This window comes from Neoarius graeffei, chromosome 24 (genome assembly GCF_027579695.1).
Source record: "Neoarius graeffei isolate fNeoGra1 chromosome 24, fNeoGra1.pri, whole genome shotgun sequence".
NCBI lineage: Eukaryota > Metazoa > Chordata > Actinopteri > Siluriformes > Ariidae > Neoarius > Neoarius graeffei.
Genome location: NC_083592.1, coordinates 16,183,470 through 16,204,680, shown reverse-complemented (window position 1 = coordinate 16,204,680; position 21,211 = coordinate 16,183,470). Strand labels below are relative to the sequence as shown.

At 38.8% G+C, this 21,211-nt stretch overlaps 1 protein-coding gene across 2 annotated transcripts in view; it reads left to right on the top strand.

Annotated features, from left to right (window-relative positions):
• smtnb (smoothelin b) overlaps window positions 1–21,211 on the top strand; it is an 84,144-nt gene that overhangs the window by 14,991 nt on the left and 47,942 nt on the right. The window contains exons 2-5 of one of the 2 annotated variants that reach the window (XM_060906791.1): window positions 11,424–11,581; window positions 12,052–12,130; window positions 14,218–14,296; window positions 14,402–14,478. In XM_060906791.1, coding sequence (XP_060762774.1) covers window positions 11,424–11,581; window positions 12,052–12,130; window positions 14,218–14,296; window positions 14,402–14,478 — 393 coding nt within the window. Of the gene's footprint in view, window positions 1–11,423; window positions 11,582–12,051; window positions 12,131–14,217; window positions 14,297–14,398; window positions 14,479–21,211 lie in introns of both variants that reach the window. The other variant, XM_060906790.1, reaches the window with a different exon arrangement.

Sequence of the window (21,211 nt, the reverse complement as noted above, 5' to 3'; positions counted from 1 at the left end):
CCAAAAATCCATTTTAATTCCAGCTTGTAATGCAACAAAACAGGAAAAACACCAAGGGGGATGAATACTTTTTTGCAAGGCACTGTAAATGATGTACATGGTAAACTCCTTTGTTGTCAGGGTAAGGAAAGCCAAAGTATAATGAAAAGGAGACAGCAAGAGCCTCATTTATCTAGGTGCTTTTTTTTTTTTTTTTTTTAAAGTGACAAGTTTGAAGTGTGAGCTTGAGTAAAAATTCTTGTCTAAGGGCTATGAACTTGACCAACTTTTCATTTAGTAGGTTTAATGCTTTTCATGGTACGAGTAATAACTTCAAATTAGAGGTGGTGTGAAATCTGTAAATTGCTTTCAAGTTCATTTCTCAATATATATATTGGAGAAACTGGTTCACATGCTGTTTGGTCGCATGCTTCATGTAACTAAACTGCATGCATGCATATGTAAAATTCAACCGTACACTGGAAATTCGAGTCCGTTTTATAAACAAGGCCCCAGATGATTATCCTTGATTAAATTGTTGTGTCTGGTGTTAAGGTAGCAGGTAAGAGGAACTGGAGACATGCTGAACCTGCTGTGAAACTCCGTGTATATTTTTGCCTCTGAAGCATCTTAGACTCACCTGAATTCCACAAATGGAAGTCATCGTAGTGGTAGGAAGGTATTTGAAGACTTTCCAGAAACCCACAAATATGAGCACCTGGAGTTTGCACCAAGCACGATTGGAACTTTGATTGCTGCTGGGTTTGCAGATACATGATTTTTCAGATGCAATATTTTTTTCTTTAGTTTTTTTTTTTTTTTTTAACTAAACAGCTTGGGAACCTTGGTTTTGGATGCATATTCTCATGGTCCCAGTCATGTTTTGGGATTTTTTTTTTTTTTTTGGGGGGGGAATTCTGATGGGAATTTAAATTGGTCAGTGTTGGATTTTTCCAAGTTCAGGCATGGATTGTTGACCAGAAGTGCTCTGAGGTGACATTTCTGATAGCCTGCCCTTGAATTCCATTAAGAGCGTGTAGAATAAAAGTTCCTCCTTCACCTTGGTGGATATTTGCTCAGTGGAATGCATCCAGGATGGGAGGGAGAACTAAATGAGGGTTAATACACCTTTCCAGGAACTAGTCTGAGTAACTGTACCATTTATAAATCTATGTATGATTCAGCTAGCTATTAGGTAGTCATACATTACATTTGTTCATGTGACTTGTAGCTGAGGTGTGTGTGTGTGTGTGTGTGTGGTTTTTTTTTTTTAACATAGAAATGTTCATCCATTTAACAGATGGAGGTAGATGAATGCTTTTCTTCTGGGTTTGTGCCCCCCCCAAACAAATCTGGTCTTACTTGATCTGCTGGCAGGAGTTCTCTGTCACCTATATGGGTGCAGATAGCAAACTGGATAAGCAAATGTTTGCAGGTTTTTTTTATTTTTTTTTTAAACTGCAATTTTCTCCATGCCTGCCTTGTACTGTAGCTACTTTTCCACATGCGCAACGACAATATTGTCCATCTGGTTTCTAAGATCAGACTAGATTGAGGCAAATTTTACTTCCTTCTTTACATAATTTCCCTTGTTCCATAGAGCAGTTGGGTTGTGTTCAAGTCCTCAAATCCCCTGAGGTCATAAATGTCAGTCTCTCATGGGTGTCCAGCAGTGTGCACTTTCCAGCAGTTTTCCATCTGTCGCGATTTTATTTTTAGTTGTTGACTCTTGTTTTCCTGCTTTCCCGTCTCTGTCTCAATACTTCTTCAACGTACTTGGTTATTTGAAATCTGAGCTTCATAAGGTGCATTAAAGGAGCTGTGGAATTTGCACATATCTTTCAGCTCTACTGAGTAGTTGAATGCAGATGTTATTTATGTCTACTAGGTGTTTATGGACTCGTGTTTGTATTATAAAATTGAAACAAGCTTTATTGTAGGAAAATTAGTTTGGTGCTCGTGTACCAATTGCACTCTAACCTTTTTTGGTGCGCTTTTCAGAACGCTCGACAGTAATTAAAATTTTTTCCATACCACCTCAACTCTGAAACACTGACAGGCCTGCAAATGTGTTTGTGTCGATACATTTCCATGAGTTTTAGGCAGCCTGGCTCTTGTTTTTAAGAGTACTGGTCATTTTATGCTTTTGCTGATCATGGCTGAAGAAGGAAAAACAGATTAAAGGTGCTGGAGCTGCTCGATTCATAGTTTTCACAGGCAGAGAAGTGTAAAGAAGTGCTGTACTGAATCTTCTCAGATGAAGGTATTTCAAGATCCCAAGGGGGTGCGTGCACGCAGTACCAGTCAAAACTTTTGACACCCTTACACTAGTCCTTCATAGGTTTTTCTGTAGTGTGACTTTTCTACATTGTAGAACAATACTGAAGACATCAAAACTATGGAATAATGTGGTAAAGTGTTAAATCAAATGTTGGGTGGGGTTTTATTATTTTTTTATTCTTCAAAGTAGCCACTGTTTACCTTGATGCTTTGCACACTTGACATTATCTTAACCAGCTTCATGAGGTAGTCACCTGGAATGCTTTTCAATTAACAGCTGTGCCTTATCAAAAGTTAATTAGCGGCCGAGTTTCTTGCCGCCTTAATGTGTTTTGAGATCAAATAGTAAAAAACAGTAAATAGCTCTATTCAACAACTGTAGTAATCCATATTATGTCATGAACTGTTCAACTAAGTAAAGAGAAACGACATCCATCGTTACTTTAAGACATGAAGTGACATTTTAATTAATACAAATAAATAACCACTGAATTAGGTGCGTCCAAACAATTATCCACACCTTTCAGATTTACCAGTAAACAATTTTATAAAGGTCAGTTACAGGAGTTATTATTGGCTAATTAATCAACCGGAAGACCTCTTCGCCCTTTGATCTTGTCGTCTGATGAAAGTTCGTTACCAGAGATGGATTTTTTTTTTTTTTTCTTTAGCACGATCAGCAATTTGAGGAAAACCCAGACGTTATCACAGGTAAGCATGGTGGAAAGATCATGGACATTGTTTTTTACTGATCAAATTCACTGAGATTTTCATAATCTCCTTGTCAACTTACTTTCTGACTCTTTTCATTTGACAGTCAACATTTTGTATCTATACATGCATTTGAGAAGTCACATGAGGTGTCGATAATGGATCACTTTCACCGGTGTCCACCATTATCGACACCCTGTGGAATTAAGTGACATTTACAACTGTTATGGATCGATCTTTTTGTGTAACATTGTTGAAGTAGGTGAAGTACTTAAAAAAAAAAAAGTGCTGTGGGTTTTTTTTCTTCTTCTGATTCATAACAGAATTGAATGTTTATTTATAGAGTATTTGGAATCGTATTGCAATAAATAGAATTAGACCAGAATTAAATTCTGAGCATACAAAATATTACGTGCTTGAAATGTTCAGATTTTTCTATTCCATTCATAAAAAAGTGTGTTTATTTATTTTTGGGGCAGTTTTGTAAATCTCTACCACATGTTACAATATCGGTAGACATTTTATATTTTGGTTTGAGGAATGACATGCGACCTTGGATCTGGATTTTCATGTGGTTACAATGTCAATTGCCTGACATTTATTGGTAAACTACAAAACTAGAAATTAATACAAACAACGACGAATGATGAACAAAATGTGATCTCCGGAAATACTTAAAGTGGAACAGAGATTTTTCTGACAGGTTAACCCTTTGGTGACTGACCCCTTGAAAATGGTTCCTCCAGGAACGATGACGTTTCAGTTGTCAAGACAACGGAAAAACTAAAATACAAGAGCATTTTGTTTTGTGCTCAAGAGCATTGTGACGTATCTTTCTGTTTTTGTATTTGTTTTTCCGTTGTCTTGACAACTGAAAAGTCATCGTTCCTGGAGGAACCATTTTCAAGGGGTCAGTCACCAAAGTTAAACATTTCAGTTCATTTGTTTACAAACATTAGAATTGCTTCATTTACAGTGGTGCTTGAAAGTTTGTGAACCCTTTAGAATTTTCTATATTTCTGCATAAATATAACCTAAAACATCAGATTTTTCACACAAGTCCTAAAAGTAGATAAAGAGAACCCAGATATGAGACAAAAATATTATACTTGGTCATTTATTTATTGAGGAAAATGATCCAATATTACATATCTGTGAGTGGCAAAAGTATGTGAATCTTTGCTTTCAGTATCTGGTGTGACCCCCTTGTGCAGCAATAACTGCAACTAAACGTTTCCCGTAACTGTTGATCAGTCCTGCACACCGGCTTGGAGGGATTTTAGCCCGTTCCTCTGTACAGAACAGCTTCAACTCTGGGATGTTGGTGGGTTTCCTCACATGAACTGCTCGCTTCAGGTCCTTCCACAGCATTTCGTTTGGATTAAGGTCAGGACTTTGACTTGGCCATTCCAAAACATTAACTTTATTCTTCTTTAACCATTCTTTGGTAGAACAACTTGTGTGTTTAGGGTCGTTGTCTTGCTGCATGACCCACCTTCTCTTGAGATTCAGTTCATGGACAGATGTCCTGACATTTTCCTTTAGAATTCACTGGTATAATTCAGAATTCATTGTTCCATCAATGATGGCAAGCCGTCCTGGCCCAGATGCAGCAAAACGGGCCCAAACCATGATACTACCACCATGTTTCACAGATGGGATAAGGTTCTTATGCTGGAATGCAGTGTTTTCCTTTCTCCAAACATAACTCTTCTCATTTAAACCAAAATTCTATTTTGGTCTCATCTGTCCACAAAACATTTTTCCAGTAGCCTTCTGGCTTGTCCATGTGATCTTTAGCAAACTGTAGATGAGCAGCAATGTTCTTTTTGGAGAGCAGTGGCTTTCTCCTTGTAACCCTGCCATGCACACCATTGTTGTTCAGTGTTCTCCTGATGGTGGACTCATGAACATTAATGTTAGGCAATGTGAGAGAGGTCTTCAGTTGCTTAGAAGTTACCCTGAGGTCCTTTGTGATCTCGCAGACTATTACACACCTTGCTCTTGGAGTGATCCTTGTTGGTCAACCACTCCTGGGGAGGGTAACAATGGTCTTGAATTTCCTCCATTTGTACACAATCTGTCGGACTGTGGATTGGTGGAGTCCAAACGCTTTAGAGATGGTTTTGTCACCTTTTCCAGCCTGATGAGCATCAACAACGCTTTTTCTGAGGTCCTCAGAAATCTCCCTTTTTTTTTTTTTCATGCACTTCCACAAACGTGTGTTGTGAAGATCAGACTTTTGATAGATCCCTGTTCTTTAAATAAAACAGGGTGCCCACTCTCACCTGATTTCAATCAATGGGATGACAAACACCTGACTAATTTCACCTTCAAATGAACTGCTTATCCTAGAGATTCACATACTTTTGCCACTCACAGATATGTAATATTGGATCATTTTCCTCAATAAATAAATGACCAAGTATAATTTTGTTTCATTTGTTTAACTGGGTTCTCTTTATCTCCTTTTAGGACTTGTGTGAAAATCTGATGTTTTAGGTCTTCAAGCAACACTGTATGTAATCCCTAACATAGACATTTAGTACAAAATATCTTTTATATAAATAATCGATGTAAAACAAAAACTGTTTTGTTCATACCACATACAGATTTTATTTTATTTTTTTTAAATAAATGATCATCTGGATGTCTAATTGTGGAACGGTGTCATGTGATCTGATACGTTCAGTAAGTGGGAATCACTCCCCCCCCGCCCCCCCCAAAAGTTTGAGTAACTATTCATGCACAACTTATGTACTAAGTCTTTTCTACTTTTACAATGGCCAAAAGATCACTAAGGTTTTGATAACTGTAGCTGCCGCTTTATTAAATATTTTTGGAAAGGACTTGAATTGGAAGCCATTCAGTCACTGTCCTCGCTTTCTCATCCTTATGACCTTCTTCTGATTTTGATTATAGAGCAGTTTCCTAAATGTGTTTCTACTATATGGTGTGATAGTTAATCTTGATAGCCTTAAAGAATTTAACCCGATTTTGGAGACGTCCTTCCATATGACGTGGAGAAAACCACATTGCTAGAATGTTTAACTCGGCTGTTAATGGAGGGAAAGTGGTGTTATGGATTTCTCCCTTTTCTTTGAGCTTCAGCTCTCATCTTAAAGACAGCAGGCTGAATGATGTGCCCTTATAAGGACAAAATAATGCTGTGTGAACAGTGGACTTACTGAGTCACTCATTCACTCACGTACTTGAAAGCAATCTTTCTGTGAGGGAGAGAAGAGCGATCAGGTAGAAATGTGAGGATTTGAGCAATAGTCTTTAAAAAAAAAACTAACCTAAAATATGTTCTGAATAGCTGTTCATAGTTGTTGGTTCGAAAGAAGACTATGCTAAAGATGTTCACTAAAGAGTTGTACCATGCAACTTGGATATACATGCACTTGAAGCATGGCTAGTCTACAAAAGATTAATGGGATGGACTCCCTGCGAATCAGAGCGGTCAGTCACTGGCCAATCATTGACATGTCTGTCATGTATGTGGAAGAGGGCAGATAGTGCTTTCCTCCGTGTGTGTTCAGTTTGTGTTCAGCTGCTCTGTGGTGTCACATGTGCAGCAGAAAATATGAGGGTGAGTCAGGACTGAAGTGATGTATTATGTGTGAAGTGCATTTTTATCAAGGTGTTCATCTCTGCCGGAAACGAATAATTATTCTTGCTTTCCTTTTGACTTTGTTATTTTAGCTCTTGCGCAATGCATGCAGTCATTCACAAACATCTGCCAGGTTTGACAGAGCTTCCATGCTCTGCTCCAGTAGTATAAAGATTGAATACGTGTACTTTCTTTGCAAGTTTGTGAAGAACAATTGAGTGTGAATCTTAAAGGTGCAATAGTGGATTTTATTCCTTACTTGTACAAATAATCTAGATGTGTACAGCATGATTAAAAAACAATAGGTTAAGCTGTGGCTTTAGCAAAAGTGTATCAAAAAAAAAAAAAAGCCAAAAATTTGAATTAATTTCAAGCCCCAAAAAACTGCGATTCCATTTTGCATTAGCTTGCAATAAAATAAAAACCCATCTTTAATGGTTTACAATGCAAGAAAGATGTACACAAGTCAAATACAGCAACGTTTCATAATGTTTAATTATCGAAGGAAATTACTTGTCCATGTTCTACTGGTGATGCAGTTTCATTAAAATGATTGTATGTTTAAACTTGGCACTGAATTCCCCAAGCAGCACCTTGTTTTATTTTTAACCTCTGTTACATACTTTATTTTTTACTTGGTGAATGTAAATCTTACAACTGGACGTGCCGTTTCAGCGGATCAGTGTTTCACAGCTTTCAGTTGTGCTGTATCTCGGGGAAACAAGCTGTAGCTTGACCTGCCTTATCAGTTTTTAGGAAGGAGGGCTAACTCCAGCTGTGTGTGTGTACAGCTGGCACTGTGCCCAACTGTGACTTGGCACTCAGTTACACTCTTAACAAAAAAAACCCCTTCCAAAAGGAACTACTTGGACAGGCAGTTGTCTGAGTGAACTAATTACTGCTGCGCCTCGAGTAGCCTTCATTTTGTGTGATTATTTCTTGTCGCCTGTTTTTTCTATTCCCTTAGACAGTGTGTAACTGAGTCTCATTAATGAGGTGTAGTGATTCCTGCACATTGGGGTAGGTGATGCAGTGCCTTGCAAAAGTGTTCATCCTCCTTGGCGTTTTGTTGTGTTACAAGCTGGAATTAGAATTGATTTTTGGGGGGATTAGCACCATTTGATTTACACCAACATGCCTACCGCTTTAAAGGTGGATATTGGTGTGTGTGTGGGGGGGTATTTATTTATTTATTTATTTTAATATTGATGAAAAAACAGAAATCTGGAGTGTGCATAAGTATTCACCCCCTTTCGTACGAAACCCCTAAATAAGAGCTGGTCCAACCAATTCAAATTCTCACTTCATTAAGATCCACCTGTGTGCAATCGAAGTGTCACATGATGTCTGTATAAATCAACCTGTTCTGGAAGGACCCTGACTCTGCTACATGACTAAGCAAGCAACATGAAAACCAAGGAGCACTCCAAACAGGTCAGAGACAAAGTTGTGGAGAAGTATAGATCAGGGTTGTGTCATAAATATCCCAAACTTTGAATATCCCAGGGAGCACCATTAAATCCATTATAGCAAAATGGAAAGAATATGGCACCACTACAAACCTGACGAGAGAAGGCCGACCACCAAAACTCTTAGACCGGGCAAGGAGGGCATGAATCAGAGATGCAACAAAGACACCAAAGATAACACTGAAGGAGCTGCAAAGATCCACAGTGGAGATGGGAATATCTGTCCATAGGACCACTTTAAGCAATGCACTCCAAAGAGTGGGGCTTTATGGAAGAGTAGCCAGATAAGTCATTGCTTTAAAAAAAAAAAAAATCATGTTTGGAGTTTGCCCAACAGCATGGCAGACTCCCCAAACACATGGAAGAAGATTCTCTGGTCAAATGAGAGACAAATTTATATTTTTGGCCATCATAGGAAATGCCATGTGTGGCACCAACCCAACACCCTGAGAACACCGTTCCTACAGTGAAGCATGGGGATGCTTTTCATCTTCAGTGACAGGAAAGCTGGTCAGGACTGATGGAAAGATGGATGGCATTAAATACAGGGCAATTCTGGAGGAAAGCCTGTTTGAGACTAGGACGAAGGTTCACATTCCAGCAGGACAAGGACCCTAAGCATAGTGCTAAAGCTACAGTGGAGTGATTAAACATATTTAAATGTCTTTGAATGGCCTCGTCAAAGCCCAGACCTCAATCCAATTGAGAATCTTTGGCATAACTTGAAGATTGCTGTACACCAACACAACCCATCTAAGTTGGAGCAGTTTTGCCTTGAGGAATGGGCAAAAATCCCAGTGGCTAGATGTGCTAAGCTAATAGAGACATACCCCAAGAGACTTGCAGCTGTAATTGTAGCAAAAGATGGCTCTACAAAGTATTGACTTTGAGGGGGTGAATACTTACGCACACTCCAGATTTCTGTTTTTTCATCTTAATTGTGTCACAATTCAAAAAGAAAAAAGTGCACCTTTTTAAAGTAGTAGGCATGTTGTGTAAATCAAATGGTGCTAACCCTCAAAAAATCCATTTTAATTCCAGCTTGTAATGCAACAAAACAGGACAAGTACCAAGGGGGATGAATACTTTTGCAAGGTGCTGTATGAGCAAGAATCAGGATTTTTTTTGGGGGGGGCACAATACACAATGTCTTGTGATACATCAACTGGTAAGGTTGCGTTATTTTGTGCAAAAAAAATAAATTGTCTGATACTTGAAGACAAATGTCAGTTTGTCACATCACAAAGTCTTCAACTTTTCCTGTGTCAGGAATCCTAAAAGATTAGTTTTACCTCTAACTGTTAAAGTTCTAGCATTGGAGACTCCTTCCAAAAATACAAATGAATCAAATCCACTTGCCGATAAAGTGTAAATGAGTTTTTATTTTTTAAATTTTATTTATTTTAAAGAATATTATAAGGATTGGGTTATGAGGTGTCTTTGCTGTCCAAGTTACTCTAAAAAAGATTACATATTAAACCAAGCACATTCATACTGTATATAAACCTGTGATCTGCTTTGCAGCCGGCATTACTGCTGTTACAGAAGATTAATCAACACCTATTAGCCAATCAGAATGTAGACTTCTGCACGCTGTGGTATGAATAATAATAATAATCTATTGTCAGCTGTCCAGTTTTGGTGCCCATCTGCCTCAAGGTTCAATGTGTTGCATTGTTTGAGATGCTTTTCTGCTCATCATGGTGGTAAAGTGTGATTTTGAGTTACTGTAGACTTCCATTTAACTGGAACCAGTCTGACTCTTCTCCTCTGAACTCTTTCAACAAGGCTTTTCTGCCTGCTGAACTGCCACTATTTGGATTGCTTTGGGTTTATTTTATTTATCCCCCCCCCCTTAAAAAAATAACCAATTATTATTGAAGTCAACTCTAGAAACTTGTGTGAAAATCCCAGAAGATGAGCAGTTTCTGAAATATTCAAACTTGCTTGTGAACAATACCACAACCACCGCCACCAGTCATACCCCTTTTTTGACGAAAAGAGACTGGGTTCTTGAACCGGTTCTGTTCATGATTCTTTAAACCTTGGTGCTAGCTTGTGAACCAGCCTATGCTTTCACCAGTTTTGAGCAGAACCATTGTAATCGAGGATGTCCTGAACAGAGGGCGTTGCCAAATGCACAATAAAGGTAAACAGTAGTAAGAAGGTGAAGCACATTCATTCCTTGTTACCCCTTTTCCACCAATAGCGAACGTGTTCTGTTCTTGTTCGTCCACCAAATTTTGTACAGTTCACTGGTGGGTTTCCCAAAACCCTTTATTACTAAGAGCATCTTAACTAGGAGAGCGCACATTCATTGTGCTGCTCTCTACCATTTAATCATCTTTGTGCTGTGATGCTTTTGGGAAACTCAGGCCAGAGCATTTCAACCAAAAATAAATTGCTTTGGAAGCTGGAAAGTTGGTTCTCAGCTGGAACTGACACACAGCCAGTGTTTTCCAGCACAAACCATGATGACACCAGTGGGTATGTCATTAGTTTGGAGTGGGAACGGAAGCATAGCAGTGGAGAACGCAATGAAAAAGGATACATCTTCAGCAAAACTGGACCAAAAACAAAGATGGGCAGTAACTAACTGAACACAAGCTCGTATGTAATCCATGCGCTCCGCCATCTTGCTGCTGCTGTTTACTACTGTTGTGAATTGTGCAACGCTGTCCGTGACACATGCTTGATTACAATGGTTCTCTCAAAACTGGTGAAAAATGTGGGCTGGTTTGCTACCTGGCACCAAGGTTCAAAGAATCCTGAATGGAACCAGTTCAAGAACCCATTCCCTGTTGGTCAAAAAGGAGTGAACTTGTATTGCAGATATTTTTTCATTCCATTTCTTTTTTTTTTCTGAAGATCTATCCTTTACCATTGTGTTCTCCATTGCTGCGCTGTGCTTCCTCTCTTAACCAATGACCCACCCACTGATGTGGTTTGTGCTGGGACAACCCAGCTATATTTGTTACATTTATAAGTTTTCAGGCTCCAAATCAATTTTATTTTTGGTTGAAATGCTCTGAACTGTTCAAAATTTGGTGCGTGAATCAGAACGGAACCCGTTCCCTGTTTGTGGAAAATGGCTATCAGTGTCACGGAGATCACGTTTTGCCCCATTCTGATTTCTGACGTGAACGTTTAACTGAAGCTCTTGTGTATGTACATGATTTTTATATACATGATTGATTGGAGTGTAACATGAATAAGCAGGTCGCCAGTGAGTGTATAATACGGTATAAGGTTATTTAATTCTACTTTGGAGTTAATGCTAACCAGTAGAAGGACAATACCCTAACTACTTTTTAAAAAAAAAAAATTAAAACTCCCTTTAAGCTGTGTACTGCATGTCATATGTTTTTCAGCTCGATGGCACTGTGGATATGACCGAGCGGCGACTCATACGCTCAGCTATTCGAGAGCTGCGCCACCGTGAGATTGAAGACCTGGAGGCTGCGCTGACACACAAGCGATTCAGACGGGCCCAGGAGCACAGACATGATGATAAAGAAAATCAGCATCGGTAGTAGACAATTTGTACTTTGATTCTGGTGAGGTTTGGGAGATCAGTAATATGTAAATGTTTTGCTTGTAATGAAAAGTTCCAATTGTTAGCTATTACCTTCTGATTGGAAAGTGTTCTGAACCAAACTCCTTTGACATTTTGATAACAAAAGGACTGTTGTTTTTGATCCGAGTTGGTCAGTTCATGCACTGTTGAGACTGTGTTAAGGCCAAGCCCACGGTCCGTCCTCTTTCTCCCACTTACGTACAAGTATGGAGAGAATTTCACTCCTTCCTCCTCACTCACATTTTCCATTCTTAATAGTTTTTTCTTCAACTGACATTTCTTCCTGCCAAGAAAAACTTTCTTGCATGCGAGCATCCAGCTGCTGGGTGCAGCATACAGCTGTCAGTTGCAGCACTATACACAACTATCAGGGTGTTTGATCCTGAATTATACGTGTGTCTCTGTTTCTTGTATATTCACAGGCCTGATTTGGCAGCATCCTTGGACTTGCTTTCTCGGAAGCTCCAGGACATTAAGAACATTGATGAGCTCTCTGCGATGGTAGGTACCAAGACAGAAGATGCAGGATCCAACACCATTATATGCAGTATGGGATTCTGGTCAAATAATATTAAAAACATGAAAAATCCATGTTTTTCTGCCTGTAACATACTAGTCTGTAACCTCCACTACAGTGTATGAAAGCAGCAGTACGTTTCACCAACATGGCATGGAAGTGCATTTATTTACTTTTTAAACTCCTAGATTAGCTTCCTGTGAAGATGTATGTTTAGGAGTTGATGCACAGTCCTAAAGATATCTAATACCTTGCTAGCTAGAAGTTGAGGTCAGAAGTTTACATATACACTCATCATAGATATGAGTAATGGCAGTATTGGGCTTTTAATGCTTTCTTTGAACTTTTTGTTTTCTGTGCCAGAATGATTGCAGAACATCTTTAATGGGGGAGGAATGAATGGGACACCCCAAAATTTGGTCTAATATCCCACCAGAAGCTTGTTGATTGCAACCAAAAGCTTCTGGGCAAGGTGAAACTCAACGCCCTAAGGGACATGTTAACCAAATATTAGGTGTGCTGTATGCATATTTTTGACCCCAAGTTGATTTCTGTAAACCCAAAATAAATGTGTGCACCAAACTCACTTTTTTCTGTTAAAGATGTATGCCGTACAACCATTCTGCCCCAGGGAAAAAAAAAAATAAAAAACACACGCACACAACAGTTCAGAGATATCAATGAAAGCCCAATATTGCCATGGCTTTGATGGTCATGTCCATGTATGTAAACTTCTGACCACAACTGTAAGTGAACATCAAGCTTTGATCAAGTTGTTGGATCCCATTTTTCACTCTTTCACTTCAGTTGTGGTTGAAAAACATGCAGTGTTCAGAACTTGAGGCTTGTATAGTAGAAATTTTTACCATGTGAAGGATTTTCCCAGGCTGCCACACAATTATGGATTTTGCCACAATTTATGACCTTTTCTCTCTATAGCTACACAAACAGTGTTTGGATCAGCACTGTCTTTTTCTGTCTCCACCCTGAAGAAAATGTCATCCCAAAATACCTACTTTTATTTTTTGGGGACAAACTCGGAGGTGGTCTGATATTTTTAGTTCGTCTGAGTAGACATGTCTGTGATTTTTATGAGCAGATTTTGTCTGCGCTTTGGGAAAACATTTTTGTGCACTGTGACATGCCGTATTTTAGTCGTCTTGCAGTTATCCAGAGAATTGTAAAACACTTTGAAGTGCAACATGCTACACCCTTGGGGGTAAAGTCTCCTAAGAATGGAGTTAATACGGGTGTACATTTTCCTACTAGCGTTGTAGTACTTGAGGCCAGGCTTGGTCTCAAGACCACTTTTTGAAGTTCTGCATTTTATTTTTTTTTTCTCGGACATGGAGGACTCAGGATTTTTTCCTTCAAGACCAGTTAAGACCACAACTGCAGGGATTTCCCTAAATTGCCTGTGCATTGTCTGATTTATCTGTTAATGTTTTTTGTTATTCTGATTTGTATATCAAACTTCCTGCTTCAAATGCAATCAATAATGTGATTCACTGCTAATTCTAAATTTTCATTACAGTTAACAGCCAGCCGCCCGCCCAAAAATCCATTCTAATCCCCCAAAAATCCATTTTAATTCCAGTTTGTAATGCGACAAAACATGACAAATATTAAGGGGGATGAATACTTTTGCAAGATACTGTACATCTGGAACACAGAGCAGTGCATTTTTCAGAGCTGAAGTGCTTGAAAATCAGCTTTGAGTATGATGGACTGCTGCATATGCCTTTTTTCCCCCCTTTATATTGGACACACCTTATGCAGTTTGTAGCCTTCTACTACTAAATTCATGATCTAATATAGTTGCGCATATATACAGTATTCAAACCAGTAAAGCAAAGAGCTTATAGTTCATCAGACCACAAGATTTTAAGGAAAGGAAAATGGGAAATAAAACCTATGTTTGTGTGCAAAGCAAAAGTCTGGGAAACGCTGGATATGATGTAGAGCATTATGATTGGATTACGTGTGGATGTATTGTAATTAAATTGCTCACTTGTCCTGGTTTTTGAATGGTATAGATTTTTTTTTCTTCCCCCTTCTTTATTCTTTGCAGTTGCGTAGTAGCACAGAGTACGAAGAGAGGAAACTCATCCGTGCTGCCATTCGCAGACTGAGAGATGAAGAGATTGAGGGTATGAGCCACATGAACGTGCTGTTTGCTTGAATGAAAAACAGTAGTGTTGGTGTGAAATGTACCTATATTGGCGTAAATCTTATACCTGTCTACTTCCAAGCAGGTGCACTAGAGAAGGTTCATTTAACTGGGCAGCAGATGGAGAAGCAACAAAAGCCTCAAAGAAACTTGGACTTGGAGGTGAGTGAATAGTGGAAGGTGATGATGGATTGGTGACATTTTCTGTTGGGGAAAGATGCGTTTTGAAATGTACAAGTATTTTATTTCCAAAAAAAAAGGAAGACATTTTAGCTGTTAATCAAATCCTCATTTTCATTTATCACAATTGTTCAGGATCCAGATCAAATACTGCGAGGGCTGGGAGGCACTTTTCCCCCGTCAATCACAGTGACACTAGCCAATCAGGTGTCCCGTGAGCTTTAGAACAGGGTAAATGGCACTTTCTGACTGTGCTGCCTTGAGCTGTAGTTCAATAAGATGTGTGTTTCTGAGGAAGTGTGTGATGAGTTAAGTTAGCTGATGGCTTGAATTACATAATTAAAGGTACATTTGAATTATTTTGCCAAACCTAAGAATGTTTTTTCATCTTGTGGAAATTGTCAGAAATGAGGAGAAAGGAAAACGCTGCGCACTGAGGCTCAAAATTCTTCCACAGGAATCATGGAAATCCTGCTCAGAGTTAGTTCAATAATTAAAGGCTTATTGTTGTAGCTCGAGTTTGGTGCATAAATACCAGTGTCTGTATCTTTCCCATGAAGCGTGTTAAGTGCCGTCTGTGGAATGCTGCCGTCTTGTTCCACTGGTATTGTGCATAGTGGCTCTTTAAACTGTTTTGCTTTTGTGTTTGTGCCTGCTTTCATTTTTGGAACGTACCTACGTAATATAACAAGCCGAGCTAATCTGTGAATCGCAGGCTGAGCAGCAGATAAAAAAAAAAATTGAACAATTTTGTGGGTATTTAACTGAACCCACCAGTGATGCTTAAGAGTGGGTGTTTTTTTTTTTTTTTTTTTTTTTTTTTTAATTAAATAAAGTGATGCTTCTTATGATTTTTGCCTCCATGGTGCAGTTTTAAAATCCGACGCTCTTCAGGACTCTCTTGTATTCAGGTCATCAGCTCTTCTTTGCGAGACAGTCAACAAACCTCTCGGTTCACTACATAACCGTGAGCAGTAAATCTACTGTAAAGGCATTTTAACCAGTGGTCTTGCAGCTTAAAACTGTCAGAGTTCCAAGCACTGGACTGATAATGTTCTTTTAGTTTATACAAACAGCTACTGAGAGATAATACCATGCTTATGAACAATGATGGTTTATGTAAAAAAAAAAAAAAAAAGTATTAAGTGTGAGCTTGCTCTTTAATTTAAAAGTATGTGAATCAACTGCCAAGCCTCCCCCTCACCAATTGTGGTTTGAAATTTTTCTAGAGAGACTTTTTTTTTTATAAATAAAGCGGCGATTGAACAGGGCATGTCCCATAACAGAAGTAGAAGAGCACTTGGTAGTGTGCATACCTCCACCAGGCCACATATCAACATCAAAATCAAATCACTTGAACTGAAGATAATAGTAAAGCTGTCCACCAAATTTCATCAAAATCCGTTCATTACTTTGAGTTAAGTTGGGGGAGACAAAAAAAAAAATCCTGGATCTGCATACATGCCTGGATTCTTCTAGAGCTGCATACATGCCCGGATTTGGATCAAAATCTAATCAATCATTCCTTGACCCAGGGCGTACCTTTCCACCAAATTTCATCAAAATCCGTTCACTACTTTTTAAGTTACACTGGGAACCGATAAACTGGCTAAAATATAACCTCTTCCAACACAGTTGACAGAGGTAATGACTGCTTGTTTTGAAGAAGTTCTTCACTCAGTTCTTTGGGATTAAATGATGCTTAAATGTAAGCAGCTGTTAATAAAGCAGTAGCGGAGCGAGTTTGAGAATTGAATTGAAGTTTCTTTTGAAAATCATAACTGTGTTGGTTTAGTGCTTGTTTAAGTGTCCAGTGAAAAAGTGGATATTCAGTCTTCATCTCAAGACAGCTAAGCGAAGTTTTAACTTTTTTGGTCTGCTGCTCAGCCTGTGATTCACAGATTAACTCTGCTTGTTCTAACATTATTAGGTACGTCCCAAAAAATGAGAGCAGGCACCTTTTTACAAGCAGGATGGATACAGTCCAGGCGTGCCTTCAAAAGTAGTCTAATTAAATGTTATCTTTGCTGTACAATTAGCGGTTACGGCTACGGGGCAGTACGTCAGGTTAAAATGGTGTTGGCATTGAAACACTCCTCATGATTGATTGCATGAATGATTTCTGACCAATTCAGAGCAGTTTTTTTACAAATTCGTATAGAATCTAGAAGTCCATAGTGCGCTGCCTTTTTTTTGGGGGGGCGCACATGGTAAGAGTGCCACTTGCATGGAATTTCACCATTACACGTCTTCTCTTTCCTTTTCTGGTGCCTGATATCCTAAAAACAGCTCCAGCTTCACCTCCCACTGCCACACTGTGCCTCAGGATGCAGAGAAGATCTTGGTCTACGTTGTTTGTATAAAATCTGAAATAATTTGCAAGTCAGAATTGAATTAGACCTCATTCAGGTCGGATTACTCATTGCTTCCTCAGTGCTAACTTCCTGGACTGTGGAATTGTGGGAATGCACAAACTGAGATGGAGGAAAGATTTGGGGTCAGCTAAAACAGGATGTTTGTCATACATCACTAATTGCGTGTTTGGAATGAGAGCTTGGTAAGAACGCAGCTGGCTGTGTCCTGGTTTAAAGCACCACTCAGTGCTACTGCTCAGGTGCAATAGGTGTGGCTTTATTATAAAACGTAAATAATAGGGTGTTTAACTAGACATTCCAGTTAACAGATTTCAATGTCTAAATGAGATGAAGGGGAAACGGATCATTAGTGTTAAATGGTTTCTATAGTGTTAACTTTTCTATTTCTAAAATGTATAATTGCACTCACCGGCCAATTTAATAGGAACTTGTTCTTGATTCTAAGATTCCTGTTCTTGGGTGTAGGAGTGGAACCCAGTGTGCTCTTCTGCTGTTGCATGCTGAGGTGCTTTTCTGCTCACCCCAGTTGTAAAGAGTGATTATAGGAGTTGCTATGTCCTTCCTGGCAGCTTGAACCAATCTGGCCATTTTTCTCTGACCTCTCATCAACAAGGCGTTTGTTTCCACCCACGGAACTGTCGCTCGTTCACTCTCGCAGTGGTATTTATTTATTTATTTTTTTACCGCACCATTCTGTGTAAACTCTAGGTGTGTGTGTGTGAGAGAAAACCCCAGGAGATCAGCAGTTTCTGAAATATTCAAGCCAACATCCATGCTACAGTGAAAGTCACCTTTTGAGATCACAATTTTTTCCATTCTGATGTTTAGAGTGAACATTAACTGAAGCTCTCGATTTGTATCTGCATGATTTTATGCATTGCGCTGCTGTCAAGGGATTGGCTGATTTTTAGAGAACTGCATCAAACAGCAGGTGGATGTATGGGTGTTCCTGATAAAGTAGTGTATAGTATGTAAAAGTGTATAGTATGTAATAACTTTTTTTTTTTATGCTTATAATAAACTTGTTGAAGGGCCCAAGATAATTGAAAATGGTTAATTTTAAAAAATACAAACAAATTTTCAGCTCATGAAGGAAAACGCGATAGTACTAGGTTTTGTTTCATATGTGTTTAATTGGGTATTCGACTCCTCGTATATTCTGCTAAAAGGCTTTTGAAACTTTTTTTTTAAACTCATGATAAACTTCAGGACCTTTTTACATTCAACTGTAACTCAATGACTTGAACTGTCTTGAAGACGTTTAACGTGGAATCTAAAAATATTTCATTTCAAGCAGTACAAATAAAATCGCATCTAATTGCAGGGAAGAGAAAACGTGTCAGGTTAAAAGGAAAGGAGCACCTGTTTCACCTCCTTTTTACATGTTCGATTTTATTGAATCAAACATCTGAACATTACACTGCCAGTGATGACAGAATTATCACTAAGAAAACCCGTACATGGTGTTATAACAATATGACTCACCAGACTGTTATTAACACATCTTACTCACACCTCTGGCTCACTTTTGTGAATACGTATACAGGCCCAGACTACAGTGGTCACGGAAATGTGAAGAATGTGAAAAATCTCTATTCAGTTTATTTCGTTTCAACTGTTTGACCAAGTGCTTTTCACTCTGTAGCTTGTCTGAATGGTTTTGTTTTGCATTATGGAGCATTTACCACCACCCAGTGGTTACTTATGAGGCTCGACACAGGTGATGTTCACACACAGTTAAAACAAATCTTAATATTAGCAGTTAAGGCTGTAAATAAAGTATGTATGCATGTATGTATGTATGTATGTATAGATGAAAATATCTGAATTTATTTCTCCCAAAAAAGCTATGGTATATCTAGTTTGGTCTGTAGTGTAATCTTCGGCATACTAAGAGAGACGTGTGAACCAAGTTCAAAAGGTGCTTTTGCATCTACAAAAAAAAAAAGCACAACTTTTAGTTTAAAAACTTCCCCGGTTTTCTAAAACAAAAGCAGGCCGTGATCACATTGAATACTCTTGTGGCTGAATGAACAGATCCTCCCAGCTAGACGGCAGAATCTAGTGAAAAGCCTTCCCAGAAGAGTGATGATTTATTCTAACGGCAAAAACTGGCACAAGATGTTCAAGAACTTACAAATGTGATTCATGTGTCCACAAACTTTTGCATTACGGTGCACTGTTCATTCTGCGAATCTGGGTTCCTTCAAACAGGAGTCGTTATTGTGTTCTAATACTCTGATACCTTTTGTGGAAAATAAATCCCGTTTGGATTGAGTTTTCCAGCCTTGTAACTTTTGTTTTTTTTCCTTTGCTAAAATCTCTCTGGGTCAGACAGTGGCATGTGAGGTTGCTACCACTTCATGGTTCCAAGGACTAACGTTTTGATCCCGAGCTCAGGATGTATGGCGTTTTTCCTGTGTTCTCCCAGTGTCTGTAGGGGTTTCCTCTATGTTCAAGTTCCTCTCATTGTCTTGTGTGTTCCCAAGATTCAGCGTGACCCTGACCAAGATAAAGTGCTTACTAAAACTGGAGGATGATGTCGGACCATTTCTCCAGATTGTAGTGTCTGATGCTGATCAAGCACTGAACTGGATTGCTGTTAATAAAGTGCCAGGTTTTGGGGTTTTTTTTGGGGGGAACGAATTTTTCACTCTATATTCCAGCCTCAGTTTGCAACGTTATCATCTTTACATCCATGACCAGCTGAACAGAACATCACATCTTGGCAATCCAGTTTGCTTTCTTTTTGATGTGAAAATTCTGATAGACGTGTCGGTGTCTGTCCCCTAACCATTTGGGTTGAACCATTTTATATTATCCTTTGGGACTTAATGGTAATTACAATCCAGTTCACTCATTAAATTCCACACCTGTTCCCAGGAACCAATCCATGAGCTCAATTAGATGTCCTGCTGGTGAAATTTCAAGTCAAGTTTTTTTTTGTTTTTTTTTTAATAGCATTTTTAACAATGGACATTGTTGCAAAGCAGCTTTACAGAAAATTGAAGGCTTTAAACATGAACTAATCTTGAGCAATGAGCAAGCCTGTGGCGACGGTGGCAAGGAAAAACTCCCTCAGACGACACAAGGAAGAAACCTCAAGAAGAACCAGACTCAAAAGGGAACCCGTCCTCATTTGGGGGATAAGACAACGTGATTATAACAGTTTTAACATGAAGTCTGTTTTGTTGATGTTATAACTCCTTCATTGATGGAAACTTGAGTGCAAAACTGTTCATGACAACTGCAGTCCTAAAGTTAGCAAGTCAACTGTAGTCCTTGGACATAAAAACATTACTGTAAGTGCCCAGAGCATCTTCCAAGTGTGACTTTTGGCTGTCCATATGGGGCCATCCTCCACAGGAGCGGTGTGATGATGAGATTCCAGCCAGACGTAAGGCATCAGGACGGATCAGGTAAGTCCGAGGAGCAGAAGAGGTCAGGATCGACATGTAACTCAGAGGGGGGGGGGAATTAACAAATGTGGAAAGGCTTGGTGCTTGGAGGAGACATTTGGGGAAATGACCCAAATATTATAATACAGTATAGAATTTTCTAGGTTTATAATGATCAACAGTTTTAAGAACCAGTTTCCAGTGTGGTTAATGTGCTTTATTTTTTTTCCCCTCCCCACGGTACTATATGCTTAAACTGAGTTTCAGTGGGATCCTTGAATTTCCATTTCACTGCAAGTTCTTAAATGTGCTATTATTTATTTAATTTATTGCTGCATGCTAAAATAAAATTCCAATTTGGACATCCTTAGCACTGGTTCTCAATATAAAATCATATCATATATATTTATATAACACAGCCCCATTTCTGAGCTAATAATAATGTAGAATATTCCATGTATGAGTGAATGAATGAATAATGGCTTTAATTTCTGGCCAGATCTTACACAGTTGCTGACTTTGGATTAGCAGTTTTGTAGAAAAATACACGTTTGAAGGCAGACGGAAAATATTTGGCTGCCGTTTCATTCAGCCTTCACTGGCTATCATTTCTTTTCTCCCCAACCTTCTTCCTTTTATGACAGCTGAGTGAGTTCTTATTTTCTTGCTGAAATTCATGAGTTATAAATTCCTATCCTACCAGACATGTGGCGTGCAAATCCAGTGCCTGAACAATGCCACAGCCAGAAATAAGGAAGATGGGAAGATTGAGTAGGAATAAGTATAACTGTGTATGTCATAAAGCGGATTTATGGGTGATGTATAATTATAGGTGTGGTTTTAAACCGTTTAAATCTTACAACACTGTGTCGTGGCTCAGTTGATTCAGGTTTGGTCGATGCTTTATGAGGTCACTTAAACAGTTGGGTCTGAAATTAAGAT